The sequence below is a fragment of the Capricornis sumatraensis genome, chromosome 1 (genome assembly GCF_032405125.1).
Source record: "Capricornis sumatraensis isolate serow.1 chromosome 1, serow.2, whole genome shotgun sequence".
In the NCBI taxonomy this organism is placed as follows: Eukaryota; Metazoa; Chordata; class Mammalia; order Artiodactyla; family Bovidae; genus Capricornis; species Capricornis sumatraensis.
This window is the reverse complement of record NC_091069.1, coordinates 216404596-216417363: the sequence shown is the minus strand read 5'-3', so window position 1 is coordinate 216417363 and position 12768 is coordinate 216404596. Positions and strand designations below refer to the sequence as shown.

General features: G+C 36.7%; 1 protein-coding gene across 2 annotated transcripts in view; it reads right to left on the bottom strand.

Moving 5' to 3' along the window:
- Window positions 1–3300: 3300 nt before the first annotated feature.
- Window positions 3301–12768, bottom strand: part of VEPH1 (ventricular zone expressed PH domain containing 1) — a 263127-nt gene continuing 253659 nt past the window's right edge. For both annotated transcript variants that reach the window (XM_068981170.1, XM_068981177.1), the window contains 2 exons: window positions 9425–9561; window positions 3301–4062 (listed from right to left, as the gene is read on the bottom strand). In XM_068981170.1, the coding sequence (XP_068837271.1) occupies window positions 3826–4062; window positions 9425–9561 (374 nt within the window). In that variant the 3' untranslated portion in view covers window positions 3301–3825. The remainder of the gene's footprint in view (window positions 4063–9424; window positions 9562–12768) is intronic.

The following is a 12768-nucleotide window of genomic DNA, read 5'->3' as shown; positions in this document are numbered from 1 at the left end:
CCGGTCTCTGATTGAACTGGCTCAAAGGCTCTGAGAGTTGTGCTCCAAACTAGACACTGCTAGTTAATTAAGTCTCTATTTCTACTTGTCTATTTCAATGTTTCTTAATTGATTAAACTAGGTAGGGTTACTCACCAGGTAGGTTATGAGGGTGACTCATATAAATGAGATAGTAGATTTAAAAATACTATTTAGAGAATTATTTACAATTATGCTTTTTCTCACCCTTTTCCTGCACAACTTCATAGAAGGAGATGTCCCTCTAGTCCAAGGTGAATCACTTGGCTAGACTCTGAATATATGCATGAAGTCACTTCAGTAGTGTCTGACTCTTTGCAACCCTAGGGACTATAGCCTGCCAGGCTCCTCTGTCCATGGGATTCTCCAGGCAAGAATACTGCAGTGGGTTGTCATGCCCTCCTCTAGGGGATCTTCCTGGCCCAGGAATCAAACCCACATCTCCTGAATTGGCAGGTGGGTTCTTTACCACTAGCGTCATGTGAGAATGTTAAAATTAAATTTACCATCTGAATGTATACATTAAAATTAAATTTACCATCTGCCCCACCTCTTAAACTGTTGCTTTGGAATTTTCTATCTCAATGAATGCTATCATCAAGCATCAGGCTTCCCCAAAGCACCTTGGAGTCATCAGAGACTCTTTCCTTCTCATTTCTATACTCCAGCTCCATCCAACCCACTAGTGTCCTGTCCAGTTTACTAATTCAATATTCTTCCTGCATTTTCATTCCCCTCCAACCCCTCTGCTACTATATCAGTTTAAGTCCTCACCACCTTCTAGTGAAGTGAAAGTCGCTCAGTTGTGTCCAACTCTTTGAGACCCCATGGACTATACAGTCCATGGAATTCTCCAGGCCAGAATACTGGAGTGGGTAGTTGTTGCCTTCTCCAGGGGATCTTCCCAACCCAAGAACCAAACCGGGGTCTTCTGAGTTGCATGCAGATTCTTTACCAACTGAGCAATCAGGGAAGTCCTACCACCTTCCAAGAACCTCCCAAATCATTTCCCTGCTACAATCCATTCTCTATACCATGATCAAGATTTTTTCTCCAAATACAAATCTTAAAACTTTCTAATACATTTCACCATCTTAAGGAAAAAGTTCAAAATACTTAGCATGGACCCAAGCCCTACATGCTACGACCATGCAGGCCTTCAGGAGTATTCTGTACCACTCTCAACAGGTCCCTTGTGTTCCAATCCCAGCTGAGGGCTTGCTGTTTCACAAATGAACCATGTTCCCTCTTCCTCCTTGGCCTTTGCAAGATGTTTCCCTCTACTGGTCATTTGCTTCTTGTCGCCTCACAACACTCCTACTAGTTTTTTTAAGACAAGTTCATTCTCTAACACTTCTGGGGAACAGTTATAGGAGGCCAAGCTGAATTCCAAATCACTTACAGTGGTATCTTCTCCTGTGTTTCCTCAGGACCCCGTGCATACCTCCATCAAGGCACTTGGCCACACAGCATTTCAATTTTTGTTGTACATGTCTGTTTCCTCCACTACACCATAAACTCCTTGAAGGGAGGAGCTGAATCTTTTATTTTCACATTTCTAGGCTCACCATGGTACCTGCTGCTTGGTAGCAGTTCCCATAAATTGCTGTGGAATAGAGGAGATTTCACCCTTCTTCACTTCTAGAAACTTTGCTCAAGCAAAGTTATTTTTCCTCTTTCTTTCTGTGTTTTAAACTTCTTTCCATTAGGTCTAATGCATCCTTAAAACAAACAACAAAACCACTTTCTTCATCTTAGCCCCACGTTTTTGAAAGGGGAGTTCAATTGTTGTTTTAAACTCTTAACCTCTTGTTGATTCTTCAATTCACTGAAATTTGACTTTCACGTCATCACTCCAATGAAATTGTTCTTGCCAATGACACAAGTTACTTAGTTGCAAAAGTCATCCTTTATCTTAAGCAATTACTCTTCAGGATTTCATATGACTGATTTCTTTCTTTCTCTTGAAAACCTTGGCTCTTGTGACATTATTTCCTCTGGCTTATAATATCTCTGAACACTAATCAGCCTCCCTTTGCTTAAATGCTGGGTCTCCCAAGGAAGCTATTAATTCTGTTGTCTAACTCTCCCTGAGTAATTTCATCTAATTCCACATCTTCAGTGACCATCTATATATACAATGAGCCCAAATTTTGACCTCTCAAATTCTTATTTCCAACTTGTAAGAACTTCCATGACTCATAATACTCTCAAATTTTACATTTAAACTTAAAATTGAATGGTTTCCTTCCTTAAACTTTGCCCCTTTGTATTTCCTATCCTAGTGAGTTAGAAATAGAGTCAGTGTAGAAATCAGAGTATTAAGTACTTAACATCCTTTCTCCACCTTTCTATATTAGGCTGTGTTTAATAAATTTCAAGGAAAAAATCTGTATGTGTATTGCAAGTTAGCTTTTGTATTAGTTATCCATTGCTATCTGACAAATTACCACACACACTTAATAGTTTAAAACAACACATATTTATTATCAAAAAGCTTCCATGGATCAGGAGTCCAAGCATGGTATAGCTGGGTTCTCTGCTTAAGGTTTTGCATAGTTGCAATCAAGGTGTTGGTGGAGAATGGGCTCTTATCTGAGGCTCAGGATCCTTTTCCAAGCTGCTCACACTGCTTGTGGCAAAATTCATTTCCATGAAGCTGTAGAACTCATGGCAGCTTATTCAAGGTCAGTGGGAAAGAGAGAGTCTCTGCTTGTTCACCATTTCAAAGGGCTCATCTGATTAGGCCAGGCTTACCCAAGACCATATCCTCTCAGTTAACTCAGTCAGCTGATTAAGGACCTTCATTACATCTGAAACATTTCCTTCCTTTGCCATGTAATGTAACATAATCATGGGAGAGACTATCCTGTCCTGTTTGCCATATTCTATTAGTTAGAAGCTGTAGGTCCCACAACACTCAGGGGAAGAGATTTTACCAGGGTTTGGGTCATGAAAGCCATTCTACAATTCTGCCTACCATGATTTAATTTTTTAAATTATGGGTAATGGCAAAAACAAATACATGTTTATAATTTTGAGATATTAAAATATTGAATGAAAAGAAAGAAAGTATAGAACTTTAAAATCTCAAATTTTAACAGAAATGGCATGCATTTTGAAGATGGGGAAAATGGTCTTCTGTGTTTAATCCTAGCTTACACTTGCTGCCTTGGCAGGAGATATAGCCAAGTAACTAAACTTTAGATCATATATGAACGTAAAAGGAATAATCAGATAAGGAGTTATGAAGGGCAGACATTTAATTACACAATTGGCTTAATTTGAGAACCATTTTACCAAGTGTTAGCCTCCTTTGCATTAGGAGAGGATAAATGTAATTATATGTCTGTAAGTAAGTTGCATGGTTTCTTCAGTGTTCACCAATTTGCCTTTTCCTTGTACGTTTTTTCCTTTTAATACTATTGACTACTTTTCATCAGAATTGCCTAATCTTTCCTTAGGACAGGCAGTTCAGGTATCTTTTAAAGTTGTTTTCTTATAATGTACAATGCCATAGGTACAGAAGTTTCTAGATCCCTTCTCTCCCCTTTCTGGCTCCATATCATTCATAACTCCTTTTCTTATATGCCTCACAAAGCTGTTCTGGAGTTAATGCCAATGCCATATGGATCTGAAATGTACCAGGATCCTGCCACTTTTAGTCTTGCTTCCTGGAGAAAACTTTTCCATTGGTGTTTAGTAAAAGATAGCATGACTTGGTGAATTTATTTCTTTTTCTTGACATTGGCAATGATAGTGCCATGCCCGTTGTATACAACTGGTATGAGATTGGCTTGCAAATCCCTAGAGATATGTGGTTACTTCTCTACTTTCCCTCTCTTTTGCTTGGGCAACTGCCACATTGATGCACTGGAGCCACTCTTCTGCATTCTTCTCATTCTTGGCCTTGAAAACATAGGTTTTATTGTCTGTGAAAATTTCGAAAGCCCGAGGGAGAGAGCGATCTCTGCGTTTCTTGGCCACAGCTTTCACACTCTGTACTTTGCTGAGTTCTATTGGGGAGTCATCAGGATCATCTTTCTGAAATGCATGGGAAGGAAAGAACATGAGCTGGCTTCCAGAGTATAGAAAGATCTCTGGCTCCTGGAGAATTTTCCAAGAGGATCAGAATCTGTTCACTTCATGTGACTTGAGACCTTTGTTATTTTGGGTCCTAAGGCCTTGAATAGCCATCAAAACAACTGAAGAAGTGAGCAGCTAGTTTTTTGTTGTACTATCTTAAGCTAGAACAAAATAGCCAATTTATAGAAAAGTATTACATGGTTATACGGTGGGACTGGGGAAAATGTTTGATTCATATTTCTTTGACTTTATGCCATTTTCTATTGATATTAACACTGTATTAATAGAGCAAAATGAAGCTGTACAATTTGGGGTACTATTAACTCAGAATTTGAGATAATTTTAGAGGCCTGAAATTGAATTTTTCTTTGTGTTACCTCTGAGAAAGAGGTGTTAATTGAATAAACAGGGCTCCAATGTTTAAGTAGATTAAACTGTTTTTGAAACTTTCTCAATCTTTGGAAGCATGATTTGTCCATAAACATTAAGGGAAGGAATATTTAATGATGTCACATTTTCTTTGCATTAAAGGATACTTAAGAATCTCTTTAACACCAGAGTTGTCATGCTGGGCTAGCATGAATAATTTTTAAGGAATCAGATACTTATTTAAAGCAATTTCAGATCTTTAACATCCCTGAGTCCATTTTGTCTACTGGAGAATGCACCTGTGTTTGAGAATCTTGCCAACCCTCCTTTCCCTACCTGCCCATTCATAATCACCATTTTTTCACTTTGCAATGGAAAAACATCTTTTTCATTCATCCCAAACTTTCTATGGTGTATTGTCCACCTTGGAAAAATCTCAGGAGCATCAAACAAAAAGAGCAATTCAAAATACTGATGTTAGAAGAACAGAGCCCAGAAATAAACCCACACATCTCAGTCAATTAATCTTCAACAAAGGAGGCAAGAATATATGATGGGAAACAGATAGTCTCTTCAGCAAGTGGTGCTAGGAAAGTTGGACAGCTGCATGTAAATCAATGAAGTTAGAACACACCCTCTCACTATGCATAAAAATAAAATGGATTAAAGACTTAAACATAAGACAGGACACCACAAAACTCCTAGAAGAGATCATAGGCAAAGCATTCTCTGACATAAGTTGTACCGATATTTTCTTAGGTCAATCTCCCAAGGCAATAGAAATTAAAACAAAAGTAAATCAAATATGACCTAATTAAACTTTCAAGCTTTTGCAAAGCAAATCATAAACAAAATGAAAAGACAAGTTACAGGATGGGAGAAAATATTTGCAAATGATGTAACCGACAAGGGTTTAATCTCCAAAATGTACATATAGCTCATACAACTCAACAACAACAAAACAAACAATCCACGTGAAAAATGGACAAAAAACATTTCTTCAAAGAAGACATACAGATGGCCACTAGGCACATGAAAAGATGCTCGACACTGTTAATTATTAAAAAACAGCAAATCAAAGCTACAATAAGGTACCACCTCACACCAGTCAGAATGGCCATCCTTAAAATGTCTACAGATAAGAAAAGCTGGAGAGGGTGTGGAGTAAAGGGAACCCTCCTGCCCTGTAGGTAGGAATGTAATTTGGTGCAGCCACTGTGGAAAACAGTATGGATGTGCCTCAGAAAACAAAAACAGAATTGTCATATGACTCAGCAATCTCACTCTTGGGGGTATATCTGGTCAAAACTATAACACAAAAACATACATGCACGCCTTTGTTCATAGCAGCACTATTCACAGTAGCCAAGATAGCCAAGGAAACAATGTAAATGCCCATCAACAGATGAATGGGTAAAGAAGATATGTTACGTATATACAGTGGAATACTACTCAGCCATAAAAGAGAACAAAATAATGCCATTTGCTGCAACATGGATGCAACTAGAGATTATCATACTAAGGGAAGTAAGTCTGAAATAGAAAGATATATACCATATGATATCACTTATATGTGGAATCTAATATTCACAAAACAGAAGCAGACTTCTAGACATAGAGAACAGACCTATGACTGCCAAAGGGGAAGGGTTAGTGGAGGGATGGAGGGGGAGGTTGGGATTAACAGATGTAGAACAGATAAAGAACAAGGTCCTACTGTATAGCACAGAGGACTATCTTCAATATCCTATGATAAAACACTGTAGAAAAAGAATATTTAAAAAGAAGGTAAATATATATGTATAAAATAAATGTATAACTGAATCACTTTGCTGTACAGCAGTAATTAACACAACATTGTATGTCAACTATACGTCAATTAAAAAAAAATACTGATGTAAGGGAAGTGTCCTTCAACCAAGCATTAAAAAGCATTTAATTTTTAATGTTTAATAACTATTTATTACATTAAATATTATACTCATAGCTTTTCATAAGTAACATATTTTTGAAAGTTAATAAGAGATCTTAACAGTTTGAGACTGATGGTCACAAATTAAAATCACTAAATTTAAATATATATACATAGTTTTACTGCAGTTGAAAATGATAGGGTGATCAGGATAAAATCCTATGGGAATGGTGGAATAAAACTATGATTTCAAAGAAACAACCTGAACACATCAATTAAAGAAGAGCTAATTTGTGTATTTTTTTAAATGGATGGTGTTAGGTGTCAAATTGCAATGGTATTTTTTATTCTATTGGTTACATTTAAAGTTCGGATACAACTGAGTGACTGAACTGAACTGAACATTTAAAGGAGAGATGTGATTTTTAAATTTTAAAGTGACAATATTTATAATTCAATAGAAAGTATTTTTTCTATTGAAAAATAACACTATTGTGCAACTGTTTAAACTTATGATAAAAGTATTAATGTAAATTAAAATGCTACAAGGTGTTAGGCAGATTTTTCAAAATTTTTTTAGGGGATATACAGAATGAAAAGTGAAGATATCTCTATAAGATAATAGCAATACTTTGTTAGTTTAATTTGGTTTATAGTAAGTATCTGACAGTAATAAAATTATGTATTTTAAATCAGATTATAGTAGAAAATTGATACATGTAGGAAGTGAACAAGGAAAAAAAAGGTTACCAGTGGACAGTAAATCAATTAAGACAGAAACAGACAAGAAATCAAAGGAAACCATTACCTAGCTGTTTGGTGGAGATGAAGACCTTAGAAGGCAAAAGTGAAAAATAACACTATAAGCTTTTAGTTCTGACTTTAAAATGCACATTTCCCTCATTTACAAGAAAGGCCCTCTATGATGTGGCTGAAGCTGCAGCTGGATTGCTGGCCACTGCAAGGTTACAGTGTCCTGAAGGATGAGAGGGGTTTTGGTGTGGTCTCTTTGCTGTATTGGAGAAGGCAAAGGTACCCCACTCCAGTACTCTTGCCTGGCAAATCCCATGGACGGAGGAGCCTGGTGGGCTGCAGTCCATGGGGTCACTAGGAGATCGGACAGGACTGAGCGACTTCACTTTCACTTTTCACTTTTATGCATTGGAGAAGGAAATGGCAACCCACTTCAGTGTTCTTGCCTGGAGAATTCCAGGGGTAGGGGAGCCTGGTGGGCTGCAGTCCATGGGGTCACTAGGAGTCGGACAGGACTGAAGCGACTTAGCAGCAGTAGCAGCAGCAGCTATCCTATATTATAGTATTTCCTAATATTTGAGCCAAATGGTCTGTCAGACTTCTGGAATGTCAAATCATTGTCTCCTGATAAAGATGCCAAATAAGTTAGCCAATCATAAAATAGCTTATTCTCTAAATTTTATTAAAGAGCTCTGAATCAAGAAGTATAAAGGTCAGTATTTGAGTTCAGGAAAAACACTCTTATGCACTAACTCTACTCTGTCCCAAGGGGTCGGAAAAATCACTACATCTTAACTTCTATTCTGATTTCTTTAACAAAGATAGGAAGTTCAAATGGTCATTTTAAACACTTTAAAAATGCTTCAATGTGAACCTATGCTAAAAAAAAGTTTCCTTAAACCTCCAATAACTTTCCAAATTGAACACACCATTACATTTCTCATTCAAAAAGATCTTTAGCCACAGGAAAGTCCATCTGTATATTTTATAAAACACACAGATGAAGAAAGTAACATGAGTTCAAAATAGGTACCATCATAATATTCTTTTTCATTTAAAAAGTTAATGTGAAGCTTTATTAACTAAAAAAACACTGATCAGAATTCATCATAATACAGATACACCATATTTGATTTCTGTTGAGAAGTTCAAACAAATTTGGTAATGAGCACCCTAAAGATGTAGTGCATGTGCTCTTAGTGAAATGTAATTGTTTAGTAATTTAACACTCTCATCAGTTAATCCAGACACACTTCGATCTGCTACTGACCCTGTATCTTAGATGTACACGGGAAGCTTGACAGTGTACTCATTTAAGAACACGCTTTGGTGTCACATTGCCTGAGTCTAACTCCAATTTTACCCTTTCTCACCTTACTGGCTCTATCCTCAGACAAGCCCATCAGTCTCTTTGTGCCTCAGTTTCCCCATCTATAAAATGGCAATAACAACAGTGCTGATCTCAAAGAATTGTTCTGAAGATTGTGAGAGGTAATCCACTGTGGCACATGGTAAGCACCGAGAAGTTATTATTATTATATCTCAAAATAGCCAAGAAGTACATCAAGATTTCATGCTCCCTGATCTTGAGTGAGAAGAGTTTAATGATAAATAAATGTGATTTGGAAAGAAAGGGATAACTTGGCATTATTGATTGCAATATAATATTATTTCACAAGTTTCTCACTGAAAATTCAGAATACAGATATTTACTGAGCATCCTACTTCAGATTGAAAATTATATTAAATGAATATTAATTCTTTCAGAATTCTGTTCTATCCATTAACTGAATATTAAATGAAAGATAGTAATATTTTCCCCAAACAAAACTGAGTTTGGTTGACTACATAAAAAGTACTTAAAATAAATCAGCCTTCTTTCCTTCTTCCCTGCCTACTATTCCCCTTCCTCAGGTCCCCATGTCCAAATATAGTCAGTCATAAAAGAAGTCAGAGTCAAAGCCACATATTTATGTAGGTGATCCACAAAGAAACAGAATGCATGGTGTTCAAGTCAAGATTCCTGGGTAGACCTTCTGTGGTTCATCTTCTAAAACTTATGGTAATAAAAAACCCTTGCATAATAAACTGAGGACAGTGAACCAACTTATGTAGGAATGAACAGAACAGACAGTCAAAAAGGTATGTATAATAAAATGACACTGTAAAACTGTAAAATGGAGAAGGAAAAATTATTGGCCATTTTACTCCAGACAAAATGCCTATCAGGTTGGCAAAGATCAAGGCTTTAAAAACACAAGTGTAGAAGATGGAAGAGGAACTTACAGACTTTCCTTTTTGAAACAGAAGTTGATTTCCAGCCAGTGTAAAATAACGGGTTTTCCACCTTTTGATGAACTTCCATCTGACTTGCTTCTCTTTAAGTTTTCCTTCTATGAGGGGCTGGCCATCTTGATTTATAACTGTTGAAGGTAACAGAACAATCAAGCCATTTATTTTTCATTATTCATTTGGCAAGTGATCAAAAGTCAGAATTGTACAGTGAACCAGATGCAATAAGTATACTTGGAAAGTGGCTAAAAAATTATGAATTTGGTTAAGCTTTCCCCCTTTGTCCCTAAAAGAATGCATAGTTTAGGTATGATAATGGGAAAGTGTTGAAAGCCCTCATTGAGATTTACAAAAGGAATATAGTTCACGAAAAGAGCATTTGCTTAGCTGTTTTTTAAGGTTCATCCAGATACTCAGCATTGTTCTTCCTAACTCCTTTGTTTCATGGTATTTTGTTCACACAAACGTTTAGAAATATAGTTTTATAAACAATCACAAACCAAGTATATTTAGCTATTTGCCAGCAAAAGTCAGTGTAGTGCAAATATGTGTTTTCCTGAATCCTTAACAGCTGCAAAAACAAACTTACCCCACTCTTTTGCACACGATTTTTCCACTCCCTGGAACACACACTCTACCTCCACTCTTCATAGGTAAATCTTCACCTAGTTAAAAACTAATTATTTCATATTTCAGCTCAAAATGTTGCTTCCTCTGGGAGACTTCTCCCAAACCCAGACCCAGCTGACTTTGTCTGCCATATACTCTCAGAGCATCTGGCATGTTTCTTTTCTCAGATATCATCATTCAAAGGTGATTATTGGAATTTACCTGATTAATGTCTTTCTTTACCATTCAACTGAAAGCTCAGTGAGGTCAGGATCTTTGCTTTGTTCACTATTGTTACATCAGGCATACCCAGTATGAAGTGTGTAAATTTTTGTTGAATTAATAGATTCATTTCACACTGAAGTAGAGTATGTATGATAACACAGAACCACAGAAGACGATTATGATGTCAGAAGTTTATATGTTGAACTGAAGAATTTCATTTGTCTTACAAACTATGCAAGATTCACTCTTCCAATTCATGTAAAAGAATCTGATTTCTGAGGTGTATGACAATATTTATTTATTTACATTGATGTTTGATATTCATAGCACCTTGAAAGTAATGAACTTTGTTAATCACTGTTAAATGTGGACAGTAGCTCTTTGAACTTATGAACACAACCTGTACTTCCCATCCATCATTTCTCTTTTCTAGTGTAGGTTAAATAACTAGTTCAGATGGGGTATTTGTCCATCATGACAGCACTGTCAGGGGAAAAAATAATAAAATATATAGTTTTTACAAACAAATTCTATTAATGTTAATCTGGCTTTTCCCCCTTCTTGTCTGATGACTAGTCAATTGGATCTTCCATTGTCAATCCCAAATTAAGGCTAGTAACAGGAACAATATATGAAATATATTGTTAGATAGTGATAGTTTATGATGGAGAGAGTGACTTGGGGTTGGTGCACATGCATGTAAGTGGTCAGGAAAGAGCTTGCACATTCGAGGTGGCATTTGATCTGAGGTTTCAATGATGAGAAATACCTCCCATTTTCTAGTGCCCCATTGTGGCTAGTACTGGGCATAGAGGAGAGTATGCAAAGCAATTGCTCAAGAATCATTGACAATCAATGTTAACAAAATGATCTGTGTTCTGCTAGCAATCATCTATCAAGAGCTTTCTTAAAGGGAGTATGCTGCTGCTAAGTTGCTTCAGTCGTGTCCGACTCTGTGCGACCCCATAGATGGCAGCCCACTAGGCTCCTCTGTCGCTTGGATTCTCCAGGCAAGAATACTGGAGTGGGTTGCCATTTCCTTCTCCAATGCATGAAAGTGAAAAGCGAAAGTGAAGTCGCTCAGTCGTGCCTGACTCTTAGCGACCCCGTGGACTGCAGCCTACCAGGCTCCTCCGTCCATGGGCTTTGCCAGGCAAGAGTACTGGAGTGGGATGCCATTGCCTTCTCCGAAAAGGGAGTATGCTCTTTGCAAATTTAAATTTTCCATAAACACCGTTCTTGCTTCCTTTATGCAGCAGGTAAAGCTCTTGGGACACCGCATCTTCCCCAAGTGCTACTGGTCCTAGAGGGCTGGGATTTAGGTCATATTTAAGCACATGGCTCCTTCTGAATCTGACACTGGGAATTAGCTACAAGAACTTCTCAATGTAGATCAAAATCTCAAGGCAGGTGCAAATGCTTCACTTGAAGTGTATGTGACCAAAATAGTCGAAGGAACTGTTTGAGACATGAAGTGGCTAGGATAACATACCCACAGACCCACATGTTCACAATGATTGTGAGAGACTCCAGAGAAAATGATAAGCTTACTGGAAAATGAAAGGATGAAGACTGATAGAGAAATGCTGCTGAGCAAAGAAGACTTCATTGTAGATTTTCACTTCCAGTGAAAGTGGATCCCAGGGAAAAGTCCATGGAAAAGATTTTTTAGGAAGGAAATCTCAGCAGCACTTTAAACTAGCCGCATGTTAGGACCTTAATTTAGGAATCAGAGTCAACTTCAGGTAATTCTTAAAAGTCAGGCTATTTGTACCTATAGGATTAATTTAAAAATAGTTTCAAAAGGCAAAAAAAGAGAAAAACTATTTTTTTCCCCCAGTGGCTATCCTAGATTCTAAAAAAAGGTTTTAAAAATAATTATGCCTCAATGCCATTCTCCCAAATCAACCAATACAATATTGTGAAGTAATTAATCTCCATTTAAAATAAATAAATTTATATTAAAAAAATAATTATGTCTGGCATAAGTGTGTTACTGGCCATGCGTTCTTTTAATAGGTCTATTGTCATCATCCTGGTGAGCAATAATTCTCACATGATATTGCTGTCTCTTCATGGTCAAAATGGGAAACTAATTCTTTCTAAGGATGATCATATTCCACTTGAAAAATAACATGTTAAATGAGACTATGAGGAAATGATCATGTGCTTAAAACTATCTTGCTTGCATGTAATGCATACAGGATATTGAAATATTTTCTCAAGTGCCAATTAACACATTATTTCATTCAAAGCATCACAGTTTGGCTAAAAGACATTCTCTACCAACCAGCAACTGTTCCTTTATAAATTATCAGTTAGTTGAAAATTATTCAGTTTATGGAATATTTGTTTATGAAATAAACCAAAAATAATTCAGTTTATGAAATATTAAACTGAATTATCTAGTGTAATTGGAACCCATTCCATGTTTATCAACTTAAAAATCTGAGAATGCTAATACAAATGGTTATATATTCATTGTATTCCTTTTGTGGACCAAG